The sequence below is a fragment of the Colobus angolensis genome, unplaced genomic scaffold, assembly GCF_000951035.1.
Source record: "Colobus angolensis palliatus isolate OR3802 unplaced genomic scaffold, Cang.pa_1.0 Scaffold224, whole genome shotgun sequence".
Classification (NCBI taxonomy): Eukaryota; Metazoa; Chordata; class Mammalia; order Primates; family Cercopithecidae; genus Colobus; species Colobus angolensis.
In genome coordinates, this window is record NW_012115422.1 from 1320743 (window position 1) to 1341314 (window position 20572).

Here is a 20572-nt window from a genome sequence, read left to right on the forward strand (position 1 = left end):
CAGGATGGTCTCGATCTCCTGACCTCGTGATCCGCCCGTCTCGGCCTCCCAAAGTGCTGGGATTACAGGCTTGAGCCACCGCGCCCGGCCGCTGGAAGCATCTTGAAATAACTAAATGATAAAGTATTACTTGCTTATGATAATAATCGTTAACATATATAGCTTTTACTCTGTGCCAGGCACTGTTTTCAGCACCTTATGTGTATTACTTCATTTAGCCCTTATCAACCCTGTGAGTTATTATTTCAATTTTACAGACAAGGAAACTGAAGTACAGGGAGTTTAAATCATTTGCCCCGGTCACCTAGTTAGTTGAGGAGGAGCTGGGATTCAAACCCTGGCAGTCAAGAGCCTTCCCTACAAGCTGACAGAAGGGTAAATATGGGCTCCAAAATGCTCGTCCCCATCAGCCCCAACATACTGCTGAAGCAAGCCTGTCAAAAGTTTCTCTGCTGTCCTTCCAGAAATGCTCTCTGCATACACAGTTTGCTTTTGCTAATGGGATTCTCCTCTATTGTTCTGAAACTTGTTTGTTTTCAACTTAACATACTTTGGATGTCCTGGAAAGAGCTCTTAACATTACCTGCTGTCTTCATTTTAAGGATGAAAAAACTCTGAGGCCTAGAGGGGTTAAGTGATGTGTCACAGTGGATCTCTTAACAGTTTTGGGTCAGCAACCTTCAGTAGCCTACTGTCCTGCCTTAAAATTTATTTTGACAGCTGACCTCCCTGGGTGCTAACTTCTCTCGTGTTCAGGGCCCTTAATTACATTGTTTCACAAAGGCAGTGGTCTATGATGGCCACCAACCCACCTTTTCCCTTTCTTCATCTCTATATTCTATTTATCCACAGTCTTGCTTTGAATTAGGTAATAACAGATAGAAATGAGTTGATAAGATAAAAAGGTTTTCCAAACTTCAAGCATTCTGGTATAAGATTCATGATTTTTGTCATCTTCTCATCCCACCTGTGTTATTTATTTAATATTTTTTATTAAGTCAGTTCACTATAACCCACACTTTTGGGGAAATATGGATAAATGAATCCTGCTATGTTAGCCAGATTGGAGGTTCTCAAACTTATCCATGTGAAGGACCAGCATTTTGTTTTTGTTTTGTTTTGTTTTTGAGACAGCGTCTTGCTCTATCACCCAGGCTGGAGTGCAGTAGTACAATGACAGCTCACTGCAGTCTTGACCTCCTGGGCTCAAACAATCCTCCCATCTCTGCCTCCAGAGTAGCTGGGACTACAAGCATGTACCGCCATGTCTGGCTGGCTAATTAAAAAAATTTTTTTTTGTAGATATGGGGGTCTTGCCATGTTGCCCAGGCTGGTTTCGAACTCCTGGGCTCAAGTTATCCTTCCACAGTGCACGCCTGGCCGAGGACCAGTCTTTTGAAAAATATTTTCATCAGCGACTAACACTTTTGTAAAATAACAATGAATTATTAGAAAAACGAATTAGTTTTTTAAAAAAGACACACAACATCCAACCTTAGAAACAGACAGAAAACTACTGTCAAATTGCTAGAAATGCTTCTAAATGCTTACTTTCAATTTTTGTCCTCATCACTTTGGGGACTCTTCAAAAGTAGTTGGAAGGCCACACTCTGAGTAACAATAAGCTAATTAATGGGCAGTTCTTCTCACTAGGTATCATCCTCAGATGAGTTATATAAATGCGTCTCATGGAAACCTGGGGCAAGAAACTTTCTCTCCAAGCCTCAGTTTCCCCATGTGAAAATGGTGAAAATGAAGGAACCATCAGTGTGAGGCTCCTCCTCAGTGAAGGCTTCACAAGCTGGAGAGGGCTTTGTAACAGAGTGTATCTTGGGGCCTTTCCATATGACCAAGTGGAGGGTTGCCAAATTCCTGGAAGAGGGCACACTAACTTCTGCAAAGAGGTCTATCAAGGGAGCAGGATGAGCCAGGCACAGTGGCTCACACCTGTAATCCCAGCACTTTGGGAGGCTGAGGTAGGTGGATCAACTGAAGTCAGGAGTTCAAGACAAGCCTGGCCAACATGGTGAAACCCCGTCTACACTAAAAATACAAAAATTGGCTGGGCATGGTGGTACGTGCCTGTAGTCCCAGCTACTTGGGAAGCTGAGGCAGGAGAATCACTTGAATGGGAGGCGGAGGTTGCAGTGAGCCGAGATCATGCCACTGCACTCCAGCCTGGGCGAAAGAGCAAGACTCAAAAAAAAAAAAAAAAAAAAAAGACCAGGGTTAATCCAGTGAAGAAATTCTTTCGGGAAATAAACATGTAAATGCCTAAATGCAAGTACAGATTTAAAGGAGGATGTGAATGTGTGTGGGAGAGGTGGTGGGGCGAGATATTTGTCAAAAACAGATTGGGAAGAAAAGGGGAAAAGGCAGAAAAAAAGAAAGGAGTGAGACTAGAAGACACTTTAATGGAATGCACTGCAGGCAGAGACCTGGGTTTCTAGTCTGTCCAGCCCAGAAGTTAAAGGCCAGACATTGAGTTCATCTGAATGAGAACAGTGCACACTGGTCTCAGAACTGCTCCTGCAAACCCTGTCTCGGGCCAGCACATTTCCCTGCGAAAATGCAGCAGAAAACACCTAATCAGCCACATTCCACCCTTGTACTATCCATCACATGAGACCTTAAACAAACAAAACCCTTCGTGTTGTTTGTATTTGCTGGGTTTCAGGGTTTGGCTTACTCTGGGCACAGGGAAAGGCTGTTGTATCACATGTAAGCCAGAATGCAAACACATTTAATACAAACACATGTGTGCCAGATTTTGGCTTCATTTGGCTTGCTTTATGCATAGAAAGTGATTGCATAGAAAGTGAGGAGACACTCACCAGTGCAAACGTTGGGGGCGGTGGGGGTGCTGGAGGGGGAGGAACGGGCATCTTGGGCAGTTATGCGTTCAACAGTCTTGCTGATAAATCTGGAAAAACAAGAATGCGATCATGTATTAGATGTAATCTTAGTAATACTGTCCTAATCTGCCTTCACTTTCCCACCAAAGTGAAAGCTCCACCTAGCTCAACTCTTAAAAGAGATGGGCTTACCTTTACACCTCACTGCTAAAACGTTACTGTTCTGGAAGGATCCCGGCAGAGGGGCTTCAGAGTCGAGGTGCTCGGAGAGAATGGAGGCCACATCCAGTGCCTTACTTGGCTCCATTCCCCCACCCACCACAGCAGGCCATGACCGACCCAGGTGGGCCCAGTTAAGTGGCTTCTCCTGCTCGCTAATTTCCATGACAATCCTTTCTTGCTCTCCCACCCCTCTGGCTTTCTCCTCCCATTCTTCCTGACATTCGGCCAAGTTTGTGTGTGTACTGCAGGAATATGAAGATGAATCTACTTCTAGTCCTGCCCTCAAAGTTCCTAGTCCTCCAGGGAGAGGACACGGAGAATGTAAGGTGGAAAGCGGGGAGCAGCAGGTAAATCGGGGTGGACGTGTGGGGGTCAACCTTATGTTTGGAGCACTCAAAGACCAGCCATCCCTATCTCTGTGCTCCTTAGCATTTCCTCAGAGGATCTAAGCAAAAACAGAGGGGGCACGAGAAGTCAGACCTATGACTCTCAGGCTGTTTACCAGAAATGCACTTCATTTGGAAGAGACTGTCTTACCTTTGTTTGAGTAAAAAATTATATATAAAGAAAATAAAAAAGAAGAGCCTTTCTGCAGAGTGTGCTTGCTCTGAGAACAAAGGGAAGGCCAGATTCTGTAGCTGGGTAGGAGAGTTTAGGGACCCCAGGTGGGTTAGGGGGCAGGGCAGAGAGGGCAGCCTGGCACACACCAGGGCCAGGAGAGGCGATGGCCAGGAAGTGCCTGGGGAGTTACACCAGTCAGGAGCCCTCTCCCCATTTCCTCCAATCCTTGCAGTCCTGTTCCTTCGCCTCACTAGAACCCCTGCTCCCTCTGCCCTGTCTAGGACAACGCCTCACTCACTGTTCTCATCCCTAAGTAATGCCAGCTTCTCCCGCTCCATCCTTGCTACACAAACTGTTGTCCTGGATGGGCAGCGTGGGCATCACCCAGGAGCTGTTAGAAATGTCAACTCCCAGTCCTTTTTGCCCCCAACTGAATTCGTTTCAGCATTTTAACAAGATCCCTGGGTGACTCATATGCACTAAAGCCCAACTGTAGAGTTCGAGCCTGAAACCAGTGGGTAGTCTGGGACACCAGCCACCTGAATAACATTATTTCCACAGGACATGTGTCCCAAATTTTAAACTGCAGAATTATGTTTCTTTTTAAAAATGTTTTTATTTTATTTACTTATTTATTTTTTTGAGATGAGGTCTTGCTCTGTCACGCAGGCTAGAGTGTAGTGGCATAATTATAGCTTACTATGCCTCAAACTCATGGGCCTAAGCAATCCTCCTGCCTCAACCTCCTGAGTAGCTTAGCTAGGACTGCAGACATATGCCACCGTGCCCAGTATTTATTTTTATCTTTTATTTCTGTTGTGATGGGGTCTTGCTATGTTGCTCAGGCTAGTCTTGAACTCCTGGCCTCATGCGATCCTCTTGCCTTAGCCTCCCATAGTGCTGGGATTACAGGTGTGAGCCACTGTGCCAGGCTTTTTAAACTCTCAATAGTCTCTTAATTGCAGAAAACAATTTCTTAGAATTTAAAATATTCATTTAGTTCAACCACTACAAGTTAATGTGGAAAACTGAAACCTAAACAAATACTTTCTATTGAGATAATGCTAGATGGCTTGCTTTCTGTGAACAGAAATGGACTGGAGAAGCTAAAACAGACACTGCTGGACTTGTCACAGCCGCCTGGAAACAAGAATTAAGACAGTTCGCAAAAGTCCCATTCAAAGTGGGCTGTCTAGAAAATGAAAATTTTAAATTCCACAGCAGCAACAGCAGCTCTCATGTATGGAGAATCCGCTGGATCCAGGGCTCTATCCTTGCATGGTCTCTGACTCCTAAGACACCAGAAGCCAGCATAGCTGTGCTCATTTGATAGACTCAGAGAAATTAAGTCACTCCCTAAAATACCCTGAAGCAATTCATTCAGTCATGTCCTTCTGGTTCCTGCTCTTCTGCTGGATAACACTGCCTCACTCACTGCCGTTTTAATGATCTAATAAGCACTTTCAGGCAGGCAAATTAGTGCCACAGCTCACCTGTTAACTAGGCTGGACTCTGTTTTCAGTAAGAGACTGTCTCAGGCAAGGATTCTTTTAAAGTATGTTTCTTAAATTGCTCTTTCTGGCATGACACCAATTAGTCACCCATAGGGCCACATGGGCACTGTGAGCAGGACTGGGTGCCTGTGTTAGGGCGTCCTCCATCAAGGGGCATCTCCAGCGGCACATTCAGAGGAGTCAGACGTCTGCTCCAGGAGGAATGACGGGGATCTGAAACTGAATTTAGGCCTGACTACTGCAAAAAAAGCTGGAGCCAAATCAATGGTAAGACCAGAGCTGGGAAAGGCTTACCAAGGAAGGGGAATAGCCTGGTCTGCCTGGTGGGCCCAAGAGATGGGCTCTGGGAACAGTGCATCCATGTGCTTGGTTGATGAAAAATCCCTCAAGCCTATTTTGTCTGATTCCATGTCCACTAACTAACTTTCCGTCATCCTGCGATCCTACTATCTAGGAAGGAGTGGATATTCTGGTCAACTAACAGGAACCTCTTAGAGGTGTGGTTGTCATGAGTTCGGCTCTCATAGCAGAGATCAAATTGAACTTCTGTCCTGCACAGCTTAGGGGCCAGACTGTGGAATGAGGACCCTTTCAGGGGCTACCACCCTGAAAGACCTCCTTAATTATTTTACAGTTCTCTGTTGCTGCAGTTTTAGTAATGTCTGTGCACTAACTGACTTGTATATTAACTTCTGGATGACAACTTCAGGGAGGGCTGTGCTAACTTCATGGTCCAGAGGGCTGGTGTGGGAGAAACAGCAACAGTCGTGGCTGGGGCCAGGGCCAAGGCCAGATCGCAGAAATTAGCGGCAAAACCAAGGTTCAGGGAGCAAGATGCTATTAAAGGGTCTGGGGTATTGAAAGAAGTGCAGTCTTTCCTTCCTGGCCACTTCAGACGGACAGTGGGGAGAGGGTCTATGAGTTAGCGCTCTCACTTTTTAGAGGGTGGTGCAGAGCTAAGTGCTCTTTCTTCACCTCTGTGAACTTCTGTTTGCACGGCTTGCTTTCCCTGGCCCCATCTCTCACTCCCCTCCAGATTAACTGTCCCTTTCCAATCTCAGTGGTAACATAGAAGAGGGAGGCTGCCATGTCCTCTCTCCTCCTTTCTAGCTGAACATCTGCTGGGCATGGTCTGGACTTCTCCAGGCTGGGGCCTCAAGGGAAGTGTGTGAGAAACCCGACTCCAGTACTGCCATCTCACTCAGCCCCTGGATCAAAGAAGACTAAGCTCATGTGCCCCAACACTGGGCCCACCGGCCACGCCAGGCCCACTTCTTGGCTGTCTTTCCACCAGGCTATGGACTCCACGGGGTCTTGCCAATAGCTGGCACAAAGTAGGGTTCTTACTAAATATATATGCAGTGAAAGAACTGTGTATTACACAAGCCGAGTGCTTGCCACTGGAAGGGCTCCCAGCATCACCCCAGTGCACTGTGAGATCCAGGTAAAAGAGTCAGCCCTATTTCAGAGGGGCTTGCTAGTGTTACATACTGGGACTTACTTTCCTGGCAGCCTCCAACTTCCCCAGAGAAGTACAGCCCCAAGGCCTTGGGATAGGAGGGCTTCCCTCCTCTCATGGACTTGACAGCCCACATCAGAGCCAGAGCCAGATCTTACTGAAGGCCTTGGCCCTAGAGCACGGATCTTAACAGACCAGGCATTCCTGCCTGGATCCTCACACCCAGAGTCTGTAGATAGAATTCAAGGGTTCGTAAACTTGGATGAAAAAAAGGTACATATTATTTCTACTAAGCACTAACTGAAATGTAGCATTTCCTTTGATTATGAATGTAGGCCACAAACCACAATATCTGATATTCTTTCACCAATAGTTTTCACATGATATTTTTACATCATATTACAACTACACATCAACAATTTTCAACATGCTGGCAACGTTTAGATCTGTTGCTAAGTCTTGTTGTTTAAACCATTAATAAAGAAGTACATATTTTAATAAATTAGTTTCCTTTGTAATTCTCTGTATTTTATTTTATGCATTTAAACACAGACACAAAAGGGGCCCTTTGGGACTGTGAGTGGTGACTTATGCCTGTAATCTCAACACTTTGGGATGTCAAGGTGGAAGGACTGCTTCAGCCTAGGAGTTTAAGACCAGCTTGGGCTACAAAGCGAGCCCTTTATCTCTAAAATTAAATTAAATTAAATTAAATTAAATTAAATTAAAAGAGTCTTTTGGGCTTCACCAGTGGGTTTATAGAATGAAAAAGAGAGAACATGAGACCTTGGTCAGGCAAATTTGGTTCTGAATCCTTGCTCTGCCACCTGGCAGATTCAGATGGGAATCTGTTTTTCCCATCTGTTAAATGGGAAGTTGCTGAGCAGATTAAATGAAATGGTGTGTGCAAGGCTTTCAGCGTGGCCTAGGGGAGCAAAGCCGTCGGTAGACAGGGTTGAGATCTGTCCTTTGGAGGGTGAGGATGGGTCCTGCTGGTACAAGCTGCTGAGTGCCTGGCAGAGGAGGGATGGACCTGGAGGCTAGTCTGAGGGGCCGCAGCTTTGCTCAGTGGCTGTAGGTGGATCTGCCTGGGTGGGAATGAGGCCGACTGATGACTGGGCTTCCCAGCATTTGGGTCTTCCCTTGGAGATGGGAGCATGGCAGGAAAGGCAGCTGACTCGGGTGCAGGAGAGGCCTGAGAAGAAGGGAAAGGACTCAGCAGCAGTTTCCCCAGTGTGGTCAGTCATCTCCTGTGTCAGAATCTGCTGTGCCTGTGTCTGGCTTCCCAGACTAGTTGGAGTCTTGGCAGTGTCGGATCACATGCCTCCCCACTTGCTGGGCCTTGCCCTCCCAACCCAACCCAGGCAATGAACTTTAAGGAAGACACACTTTTCACAATTAATTTCTTTTTAAGAATAATTTCAAAGTTTAAGTAACTTTCATGATAGAGAGAAAAGCCAGACTTTCTAAAATCTTTACTTGGTGTGTTGACTCCTACGTATACAAAGAAAACCCAAGGGATAGAAAAGGCTTTTGTTTTCACATACAGTATTATGGTCTGAACTATGTCCCCTGCAAACTGATATGCTGAATTTCCAACCCTTAGGACCTCAGAAGGCAACTGTATTTGGAGATAGGGTCTTTAAAGAGGTGATTAGGCTAAAATGGGTGAGATCTTAATCCAATTTGACTGGTGTCCTCATACAAAGAGGAAAAGACATCAGGCATGTGCTCACACAGAGGAAAGTCTTCAAGTAAAGACGCAGTGAGAAGGTGGCTATCTGCAAACCAAGGAGAGAGGCTTCAGAAGACACCACACCTGCCTACATCTTGATCTTGGACTTCCAGCTTCCAGAGCTGGGAGAAAACAAATTTCTGTTATTTGATCTACCGAAGCTGTGGTATTTTATTACGTCAGTCCTAGCAAATTAATATTTAACACTCACATTTAGACAACATTCACGGATCCCAGATCAGCCAGGGCATCTTGCAGCCTGGACCCACTTGTTAAACATGCAAGAAGCACTGGGAGAGAAAGAGAACTGCTTGGCCCACTCCCCACCAGTACAGGAGACACATTCTCAATGGCATGGCCAACTAGAGGTCAACCATAGCTCACAGTTCAGTCCAGACGTGCCCCAGGAAACTCATGGTTTCTTCTTCAATGTGCTCATCTAGGAAAGCAGAATCATCCCTGAATGTAAAATGATTGCCTTCCTTGGGATCAAGAAAATGGGGTAGTTATTTAAATAAACTGTTTCTTAGTTTCATAGCCAACTTAAAATTCATTCTAGATTGCACTGCCTAGGGCCCACACTACAGAATGACATGAGGTGGGGAGTGATTCCTAATAGTCCCCCAGTGAACACAGCTGACAGTCCTCCAAAGGCTGGTCTCTAATCCCACGTGGGCAGGGGTTCCATTAGAGAAGATGAGAAGCAGCTTTATCCAATTACGTTTATCATTAATTTGGACTATTCAAAAATATAAAGCATTTTGCTCTATAAATGTTGCTAAAAGTAACCCTTAAATACTATCATACCTAAAATGAATGGTGGAAAATTAAACTTTTTTTCCCCCAAAAGATTGAATCAATAGAAGAATATTTTATTTGCAGGGGGTGGGGGAGGGTATTAGAAATAATATAACTGGACAGATTAAAAAATCCAACTGCTCTCTTGCCCCCATTATTTTTTATTTTTATTTACATTTATTTATTTATTTATTTTTTGAGACAGAGTCTGGCTCTGTTGCCCAGGCTGGAGTGCAGTGGTGCGGTCTTGGCTCACTGCAACCTCCACCCCCTGGGTTCAAACAATTCTCCTGCCTCAGCCTCCCGAGTAGCTGGGACTACAGGCTCGTGCCACCACACTTGGCACTTGGCTAATTTTTGGTAGAGATGGGGTTTCACCATGTTGGCCAGGCTGGTCTGGAACTCCTGACCTCAAGTGATCCACCCAGATCAGCCTCCCAAAGTGTTATGATAACAGGCATGAGCCACCATGCCTGGACTCATTTATATTTTACTTTATATATAATGCTCTTAACTCATTTTCATCTATGTATTTCTTGAGTGCTTTTGGCTTCTTCAGGTTAGTTTTTTGTTTGCTGTTGTTTTCTTCAAGATTTCTTTTTCTCCTTTTGTATTGTAGAGAATACAAAAATATACAAAGATGAAAAAAAAAGTACTGAAGTTGTATTTAACCACTAAAGGAAGCACTGAATAATAATTAATTTTTAGGTGAAAAAGGGTTGGGGGTCATAACCAGAGGTAACTCCTTATTATTTTGATACATGTCCTTCCAGCTTATAAGTACATGTACATCTCTCCCCTTTCCTCTCTCTCTCTCTGTGTCACACATATACATATACACACAATTGTTTGACCAAAAAATATTAACAGAACAAAATTGATAATACATGTAACGCAAAAGTGTTTTCCTGAGAAAAGGTTTTTAAATTCATATTGAGTTATTACAACCATAAAAAATAACTGCAAGGGCATTCATTACAAAGACAGTGAATCCACTCCAAGTCACCCTGCAAAAATAAAATCATCGAGCAAACTCAAATTGCTGCTAAGATGGTGAATTTTAAAAAGCACGTCGTTTTGGGATTCCTACTCAACTATTCTTGACTCTATTCTTTAGAGACTCCCCCACGATGCAAACTTAGCTGGATGTATTTAAGATCTGAAAACCATTATAACTAATTAAGATGAATTTGGCTTTGTTCTTCAACTTCCTGTAAAAAATGCTCAACAGGAAAATTGATGCTCACAGTAAACCACAGTCATCCTGTTTCTTTAACACAATCTTTTCACAGCTGCAGTTGCCTGGAGTTTCTATTTTATGTCGCGAGTCACTGTGCAACAGCTCTACCGTCCCTTCCCCCCAGCATGTGGTCTGGCCATTTTAGAAACTTTCAATACCTTTGCAGAAAGGTTCGTTTCTATTATTGCTACTCTTCCTCTCTCCACACCGAAGGTCCTTGCTCAGAGCAATGAGGCCATGGATACAAGAGGGGAAACAGAAAAGGCAGCTGGACTCCAGAGGAAGCAAAGGCAGAGAAGAGGAAAACAGCTTGATTAGCAAATCAGCAGCCTCACCCAGTTGGTTCTTATGCTTGTTAGTCTCCATTTGCACTGAATGTAGAGCACACGCTTGCCATATACAGAATCCCTCATTTCTCAGAATGTACTGCTCTTTTCTCAGTCAATCATCATTGAAAACAATACTTCAGCGACCTCTGATTAGGTTGTCTTCTTAATAATGGTAAATGTCAATTTAAGTCTCTGCTGAACCTAAAATGTTTCTTTTACAGTTCTTTTAGATAAGGAGGTGATTTATTTTGGCAGGGAGTAGGAAAGGTGTTTTTCAAAGAAGACATTTTGAAGCATCTCTAACGTCATTAAGACTGGCTAGGAGCTTGGACACAATTTTTACTGCAAGAGTACTGCTAGGGAAATAAAGATTGCTATGAAATAAAATTATTTTTTAATCCACTATTATGCACATTTAATTTTAAAATTAATACAAATTCATAGACATCCAAGACCCTTTTAATAGTGAGAAAATGAAGGTGAGCTGAATGACCTGCCTACCTGTCATTATTTAACTGAAGAAAAGGGAAAGGAAACATTTTTTACTTTATCCATACGATTAAAGAGTAGCAGGTTTTCTCCCATACTTCCCATCTCTTTAAGGGGTTCAAATCTCCAAGCTAAAGTCTTCCTAAATTGCTATTACCACATTTAGTTCCACCAGAGGATTAAGATGTGCCACTGTTACTCTTTCTCTCTCTCTCTCATACACATACACACATGGCATATATGTTAGCACACTTGATATAGTATATTTATTTTATCATTGATAGTACAGCTTTATGATACAAGCAGAAGTGTCACCAAGTTTGCCTCTGAAGAAGTGAAAAGACTTAGAAAAGAAAATATCTTACTTGAGATTATTAGTTTCAAAGATATTTACTGTTGCTGTGACATTTAAAGCAAAACATTTGTAATCTCAGATTCCCAAGGCCGGAAAAGCACCTCAAGAAATCATACTGGCTGGGTGTTGTAGCTAATGCCTAGAATCCCAGCACTTTGGGAGGCCAGGATAGGAAGATCGCTTGAGCCCAAGAGTTTGAGACCACCCTGGGCAAACATAGTGGGACCCTCATCTCTACAAAAAAAAAAAAAATCAAAAATTAACTGGGCGTGGTGGCACACATCTTAGTTCCAGCTGCTTGGGAGGCTGAGGTGGGAAGACTGCTTGAGCCCAGGAGTCTGAGGGTGCAGTGAGCTCTGATCACGCCACTGCACTCCAGTGTGGATGACAGAGCAAAACCCTGTCTCAAAAAAAAAAAAGCAGAAAAGAAAAATCATACAATTTATAATGTTGCTTCCAAGCTGCACTTGCGAAAAAAAGCTCTTACAATTCAGATAACTTCCTCCACATTTAGTTGTTAGGTGGCCTTGGATAAATTACTTAGTTTATCTAAGTCCGGTTTTCAAAATAATAGCACTTACTTAATAGGATTATTCAAGAGTTAAATGAGGGAGTGCTTAATAAGTATTAGCCATTTTCAAAAAAACAAAATAAGCAAAGGTGAAGAACCTAACACAGAACAAGTGGTCAGTAAATATTACAGTCTTTCCCCCTATTTAACCACGAGAAAGAGAAACCGTGAGCTGATTTAAATCAGCCTACGTGTGTACACCCATGCAAACTTCTGTATTACAAGTGAATGGTGAAGGAAGATGTGTATAAAGTGCATTTCAAATTTCTCAGAAAAGCATACTGATTAAGGTATTCCTTATTCTAGTTTTTTTTGACAGTTTTAATTTTCAGGACAGACAGAGGTATTTATGGCAGTCCAGGAGAAACGCTTTTTTCAACAACAAGCACATGTTTAACAATTTGAACAAAATGAGTCAAACCTTAAAGCAGAAATATATCACAATTTAAACAGCCAGAAACTTCCAAAGTAAATGATGTGTGTTCATAAAATGTTAAGAAGGCTTCAAAAGGTCATAAAACTTAAAGGGTCCAGGAATTCAGTATCACTTCATCTTACATTTTAGGTAGGTTGGGGAACTTCCAGCCTACAGGCCAGATTTAGAATTTGATCAGATCTGAAGTTGCTGCTTGACCCCAGGAACTAATTTTCACTACAGGGAGTTCTCTGAATATTTCAGTCCACCCAGAGTATATGTAACCCTTAAAAGATTAGATATTAGAGTAGTTGAAGCGCTATGAGCAAATAGCCCATGAATAAACTTTTCAAAGAGCAATAGAAAACCTGACTTCGTGAAAAATGACTTTTAGGTAAGTCATTTAATGACCTTAGACCTATAAAAGGAAGAGTTTTGACATGATGATATTCCAGTTCAGAAGCAACAAAGCTTGATAAAGTTAACCACATAGCACTGCAGTCCAAGTGAATTGTAAGAGTATGATTTCTACACAGATCAACCTCAAAACTTTTCCCCAGTTTCTCATCTTCCTCTCTCACTATCCTGTCCTATTCTTTCCCCAGTCTTTCAACTTTCTACCAAGTTGTCTTACTTTGCTTAGTTAGAATCTTTCAGGAGCCTTTTCATTTACTACCTCTCCATTCTCTACTACATATACTAGGTATGCCATTAAATTATTTAAAAGAACTTGTATGCCTGTAATCCCATCACTTTGGGAGGCTGAGGTGGGCAGATCACTTGAGGTCAGGAGTTTGAGACCAGCCTGACCAACATGGTGAAACCCCGTCTCTACTAAAAATACAAAACAAAAAAACCAAAAACCTTGTACTTAGTGACTAAAGTTGTATGTGCCTTCTGAGTTTTGTAAAGCTTTATTTTATATTTCTCCACGGGGAGAAAGGAACATAAGTCAAGTTGTTTTTTCCTACATATTCTAGAAAAAAGTTTTTTTAACCTAAAAAGTTTCCTTAGTTCTGCTCTGTAAGTCTCCGAGTATATGGCTTGAAATTTTAAAAATCACAATATTTTATGCCAAAACATTAATCATATTTAACATAAAGTTATAACTAATGCCATAGAATTTGATTTGCGATAGTAATTGTACACACACTGTTATAACAGGAATAGACTTATTCTAAAAGACAAATCATATTCTAAAAGACTCTGCTTAGAAATGGTTTAGTTTGAGTTTTGAACTTAAATAGCACATCGGCAGCAACAGAACTGCCAACAGCTTAGTTCCATGGTATTTTCGTTTGAAGCTTCCAATGGCTCCTTGAATTTTAAAGCACTTATTGTTACTGGCCACACCAAAGATTCAAAGGCAGTTGTGTGGACAACTGTATCATATACCAAAGGATATATTTACTGACATAAGCCCCCAATTTAAATGGGAAAATAAATTCCTGTGGATCCAAACTTGTCCAGTGGTCAAGAAAAATTCTATTGAAAATCTTGCTTACATTTTGGCTCAAAGCATAAGTTATGAATCATTCACAATCACCATAGTGGTGAAACTAGCATTCTAAGCAACAGGAATAGCTCACATGGTGTTCCACAGAAAAATTAAACTTTATCTTGACATACTATGGTCCATTAAAAGCCATTTAGTTCTTCCCTGTAGCTGATAAAGGAAATAAACTTAGTTTCAATATAATTTTTCTTACCGTTAAAGGGTACTGCAGGGAGCCATGGTCAGGGACACAGGCAGACAGAGGGCCAGCAGGACAGAAGCCAAGAGAGAATACTGTCCCTGAAAAAGGTATCATCTTCTAACGCAAGTGTGAGGTCATTTTTGGACAGCCATTTTGGACAAGCTCTGGCCTCTTGTTAAATGTGACATACTGAGTCAGAGGCAGACGTCCTTCTGCGGTTATTCGTTTCCTGTCTGATTAATTTGTTGTTTGTTCCTTCCTCCTTTGCTGCAGAAGAAGAAACTAGATTGGTTTTGCTTAAGAAGCAAGCAAGAAAAAAAACCTAAATTAAAAAAAATTAAATGTTTCTCCTCCCCACAAGGTGTAATACACAGCTATTTGGTACAGTGACAAGAGGGGATGAGCACCTCCACTCCGTGAAGAGTCCAACTTTATTCTAGATATTCCCACAAAAATAACTATTCATGGAACTTGAGATTCCTTTAGGAAAATTATATTTGAAAGTATCACTGTAAATACTGACTATTCCATTAAGTAATAGGGAAAAGAGTCACTCAAGAAAGAAAAGCTCTTACCTACCTTACCTTATCTCTTAATTAGGCTAAGGGCTTCTTCTCATTTACAGGGCATTCAAGTGTGTGGGGAGAAAGTTACAAATGGAGGTGAAGAGAGCAGGTCAGGTGTATGAAGGCAAATGAGGTTCTTTTTTTGGTTTTGTTTTATTTCTTTTTTTTTTTAGAGACAGAGTCTTGCTGTCACTTAGGCTGGAGTGCAGTGGCATAATCATAGCTCCCTGTGGCCCCTCCTGGGTTCGAGTGATCCTCCAGCCTCAGCCTCCTGAGTAGCTGAGACTACAGGCATATGCTACTGCACCTGGCTAATTTATTTTATTTTTATATTTGGTAGAGATGAGATCTTGCTTTGTTGCCCAGCCTGGTCTTACACTCCTAGCTTCAAAGTGATCCTTCCATCTTAGCTTCCCAAATTGCTGGGATTACAGGCTCGAGCTACCATACCTGGCAGCAAATGAGTTTTGAAATGTGATTTTGCTGCCCAAGTCAGGGTAAATAATATACAGCTTAATTCAGCTGCAGATCCATAGCTTTCTATGCCAAAATGTTTCTGTCCCCCACACTTAATGGGGTAACAGTAACTCTCCTAGAAGATGCTTGACAAAAGCATAGAGATAAAGAGGGCAGAAGGAAGAAAGTCAGATTTCTCATTATTAAAGAACTCAAGAGGTGAATGGCAATGGAATACATGTAGGAAACATTTTATCAAAACCTTCAGTTATGTATAGAACGATCTGAAAATGCTCATCATTTTTTCTTAACCCATCTTAAAGGTTCAGACTTACATTTGCAACATGTAGCATATAACTCTGAAAAAACAGTAACAGTGGAAGAATTAAAAAGAAAGGCATATTTCAGAAACTAGCTTCACTGTAAAATCTGAATGTTGGGTCCTGATTCTGCTGGGATCAGAGGCCAGAGGCATGAAAAGAACACACGTTGTCTAACACTGCCTTACCTGTGAAGTGATAGAACTGGGCTAGATGAGTAATTTTCAACTCAGGTAGCTGTTGGGGGTGGAGAGCAGTGAGTGGGAATGGTGGGGGCAGGGGTTTGTAGCACTCAGTGGGTGGGGCCAGGAATATGAAATTTTCTATGGTGCTTATGACAGTCCCACCCAAAATACCAGAAGTGCTCCTACAGATGATGTCTAAGGATCTTTTAAACTCAAAATTCCCTGAGATAGGAGTCTAACTGCATGAGCAGATTCATGATGCCAGGCCGTGGGCACAGCTCCTGGAGTGGTATATCCAAGAATAAGTGACTGAGAGTCCTCTGCTTTGCCTGGAGCCCCTTGAAGGCAGAGATTGCCTCTTGTCTAACTCTGGCCTGGTGTCCACCTGTGACTTAACATACGAATAAATACCTGCAGGCATGGGACTGGACAGAGGTGGAGGCCTGCAGCTATCAGCCACTTCCCCTGATACAAACCCTCAGGAAAACAGAAAACTTGATCAACTATTAAGTAAATGCCTGAGTGAATCTTTGGGGAAATCTAATTATAGTCGGGTCTAAAAAGAGAACACAGGCAATATGACAATTTCTCTATGTATTTACAGAATTATTTTGAAGTTCTCTAAGTAAGACACCCCAAACACACACACACACACACTCTCTCTCTCGCTATCTATCTATCTCTCTATCTCTCTCAGTACACATACCATTCATGGCTATTTCCAACCCTTAGGGGAGTGGTCCCTAACCTTTTTGGCACCAGGGACCGGTTTTGTGGAAGACAGTTTTTCCACGGAGTGGGGGTGGAGGGTGGGGATGGTTTCGGGATGAAACTGCTCCACCTCAGATCATCAGGCGTTAGATTCTCATAAGCAGCTCGCATGCACAGTTCACTTTAGGGTTCTTGCTCCTCTGAGAATCTAACGCCGCAGCTGATCTGACAGGAGGCGGAGCTCAGGAGGGAACAGCTGCTCACTTCCTGCTGTGTGGCCTGGTTCCTAAGGGGCCATAGACTGGTTGGGGACCCCTGCCTTAGGAAAAGCTCACTTAGAAGGGAGTATGTCACCTAGAAGGCTGCAGTTCTCAAGACACGCAAGGGAGTAGTTGTGTAGTTTGAGTCTATTCCTACAATCAACTTTGGACACATTTATCAGGTGTCTACTATGCACAATAGGACATAAATTAGATGATGTTCTGCTTAAAACCCTCCAATGACTTCTCATTTCATTTAAAAAGTCCAAACTCTTAAGTCCACAGAGACCCACAAGATCTGGCCCCTCCTTAACTCTCTGCCTTCATCTCAAGTAATACTCTGCCTTGCTAACTTACCTTCCACACCTTTCTGTCCCTTAAATGCACCAAGCTCATTTGCATCTTGGGGCCTTTTACTTGCAAGCCTGGTACTCTCCCCTGCTACACTCATCTTTTGGTTCCTTTTTATTCTTCAAATGTCAGCAAAAATGCTCTCCCTCATGACCCATTTCTACTCCCATTTTGTTTTATGCATAGCACACGTCACCACTTGACACTGTCTTATTTATGTTTATTTACTTGTATGTCTCTCCCCACTAGAATTCAAGCTCTATGAGAGCAGGGACCTTGTCCCATCTTGTTTCTGCTGTTGCTTCAGCATCTAATGCAGCACCTCACACCTGGTAGGTGTTTGAAAATAAGTGTTTGTTGAATGAAAAAGAAAATCAATGTTTCTTACAAATTCTACTACAACATAATGTTCCTTTTTTTTTTTTTTTTTTTTTTTTGAGACAGAGTCTTACTCTGTTGCCCAGGCTGGAGTTCAGTGGCATGACCTTGGTTCATTGCAATCTTCACCTCCCAGGTTCAAGTGATTCGCATGTCTTGGCCTCCCTAGCTGGGACTACAGGCGTGCACCACCACACCTGGCTAATCTTTTTGTATTTTAGTAGAGACAGGGTTTCGCCACGTTGGCCAGGCTGGTCTCGAACTCCTGGCCTCAAGTGATCCGTCCACTTCAGCCTCCCAAAGTAATGGGATTATAGGCGTGAACCACCACACTGCCCAGCATAATGTTCCTTTAAAAGCTTAAGACTGTTCCCCCTGAAATGGTAAAAAACAAATGCCAAGACTAGACTTAAGCCTTCTTGGGAGAAGCTGTTAAAGGGAAATTTTCCAGAGAAAAGGTCAGCAGGTAAAACCCTTGGCCCATCAGTGGGCTTGGCAATGCAGGCAGAGTCTTATGCAGTGCAGGTGGCTTATGCCACTGGGCAATGCGAAGAGAAAAATGGATTAAGAAGATTGAAAACAAATAGAACAACCAATCAGAAAGGAAGGGGAGGAAATAAAAAGGTAAAGGAAATAAGGCAAGAAAAGCTGGAGATGGGGAGAGATCATGTGGTGGGTAGGGAAGAGCTCCAACCACACTGCTGATCTCAGAGCCTTTGGAAGCCACTTCTGCAGTGGATGACCCACAGGTGCTGGATGTAACAGTGCTGTCTGGCCTTCCTCAGTGAAGTGGAGTTCTCAGATCAGTGTCAGCTTTTCCAGCAGTCACATTCTTTAAAAAGAAAAGAACTTTAAGGCTGCAGGAGCCTTGTAGAGATCAAAGTCTACATCACCACTTACAGAAGAAGAAACAAGGTTACAGAGAAGTTAGGCATCCTGCCCATGTCACACAGCTGGCAGCAGCAGAGCAGTGGCCAAAGCCTGGGCTCCACTCCACTGTCCAGTGCCATTAATGTCTTCAGCCTCATTTCAGGTTCAGGTGATACCACCTACCTCCTTTCTGTAAGTATAAGAAGAGGCAGAAGGAAGAGGGTGGAAAGAAAGGCTGTGATGTGGATGGGAGAGGTTGTTATACTATAACCAAAGGCCTGAGATAAGTAGATTGAAAGCCTGGATGAATAAGGACAATCACAATTCCGGACTTAAAGAGAATTCTAAATGCATATCTCTTTCTCATTTAATATACATCAGTCTGAGCTTAATGACAGAGTAAAACAATAACCAATAGGCTTGCAGACCAATCACATAAAGAATCCTCCATATTAATCTATAGAAATAAAAAATCAAGAGCAGGCAGAAGATTATAAAACAATAACGTAGGTCTTGCCAGTGTGGAAAAAGTGCTGAAGAATCACAGCCAACAACTCTCCTGCGGTGGCCCCCAATCAACATGGACTGAATCAGTGCAACAGTGGCATGTGTAAAATATGGCAACATAAGTTTTTAATAATTCTGGTTTTTCAAGTTGCGTTTCCATGACTACCTGTTATGGTGCAGTATTTGCCCCAGTAGTGGAAAGGTGTTTTATAATATTGCATTCCTCAGTTCTAAAACTTACATTATTCCTTCTTAGACTGCAGAATAACACCTTATAGATTTTTAGGGTGGAAAAGAAACACTACCAGATTAAAGATATGCATTAGCTGTAAGAATCTATTTTCAAAATGTTAAAATATGGGAATTACTTGATTTAAAAGAGCAGAAACAAGGAATAATCCTCTCCACCATATAATTATCAGTATAGCTATGCAGAGGGTTGATTATTTAAAAATCATCTCAGAAACATAGAGAAATTAAAAGCAAACCTTTTAGTATTCTGTGCCCTGTTAATATAAATTGACATAATCTTACTTGGGGAAAAGTCTGCAGTGTATTCCGTTGTGTTTCGGCAGCTCAGCAACCATCCCCCCTACTTATAATCATGTCCATTTGTTTGTGTGGAGAATCATCCCCCGCTCACTCTCAAAACATGTGCATCCAGAGGCATTCACTCCCACTCCAGACAGAGGAAAAGCATATGATTCAAGACTGGCTCATCAGAGCCTTGCATTCATTTGGCCCTAGAGACTTCTGGTGATGGCTTGTGATCATCAGAATCAAGGAAACTTGTAGCCTGAGGCGAGCTCTATCCCTGAGGGATGAGGCTGGAACCAGATCTGTGAGGATGTAGGGAATAGGCCTGTTGCACTCATCCTTTGACCACATGGGGTCTAAAACCAAGACCAACAAAATGGGAATTGGAAGATGGAGAAAAACCAAGTGCTGGTGTTGTTGGTTGAGCCCTAAATCTATCTGTAACTGAAGATGGCCTTTTTCTAGACCTTTCATTTATATTAGCAAATAAATTCTCTGTTTTATTTAAGCTGGTATGGTCACGTTTTCTATCATTAGCAATACAAAGACTCTTAAGTGATATAGGAATTGGTACTAGAAGTGAGTGTTGAATGTGACTAAGCCTAAAATGTGCAACTGGCTGATTTAAGGTTGGGGAAGGCTAGCACAGGCTGGCCTGGACTGGAAAGTTGGCAGTCCTTGTTAACTGACAACAAAATAGCTAGTTATGCTGCCACCTATTGACTCCTCAGTCTAAGACAGGGGCCTACTCATGGTACACCATTAAAGGATTCACTAGAAAAACATTTAGAATGGTGCAGTGTGTTGGCTGTTTCTTGTGTCCTTTAGTAAGATCCACAGGAGAGAGATAAACGTAGGCTGAAAACTGACTAGAGGCACAGAGGGAAAAAATACACCTTTGTTAAGAGAGGCCTTTTTTTGGCTGTGATCTGCAACCAAAATGGGTGAGAGTCAAATAACTTGGATACTTGTGGGTTGGAAAACCCAAATTCTCTATGGCATGCTAACATTAGAGAGAGTGGGGAGGGACCCAATCATAATCCTGAGAGACACAATTCCAAACACCAGAATCCTGAATATTGAAATCCCAAAATATCAAAATCCTGAAAATATAATTCTGGAAGAAATAATAGAGAATTCTTTGAAAGATATTTATTTACATTTTTAAAGGAGAATTTATTTAAGAAACAT

General features: G+C 42.4%; 1 protein-coding gene across 4 annotated transcripts in view; it reads right to left on the reverse strand.

Annotated features, from left to right (window-relative positions):
* WIPF1 (WAS/WASL interacting protein family, member 1) overlaps window positions 1-20572 on the reverse strand; it is a 119543-nt gene that overhangs the window by 23344 nt on the left and 75627 nt on the right. For 3 of the 4 annotated variants that reach the window (XM_011943984.1, XM_011943985.1, XM_011943986.1), the window contains exon 2: window positions 2835-2923. In XM_011943984.1, the coding sequence (XP_011799374.1) occupies window positions 2835-2885 (51 nt within the window). In that variant the 5' untranslated portion in view covers window positions 2886-2923. Of the gene's footprint in view, window positions 1-2834; window positions 2924-14252; window positions 14508-14819; window positions 14856-20572 lie in introns of those variants that run through there. The other variant, XM_011943983.1, reaches the window with a different exon arrangement.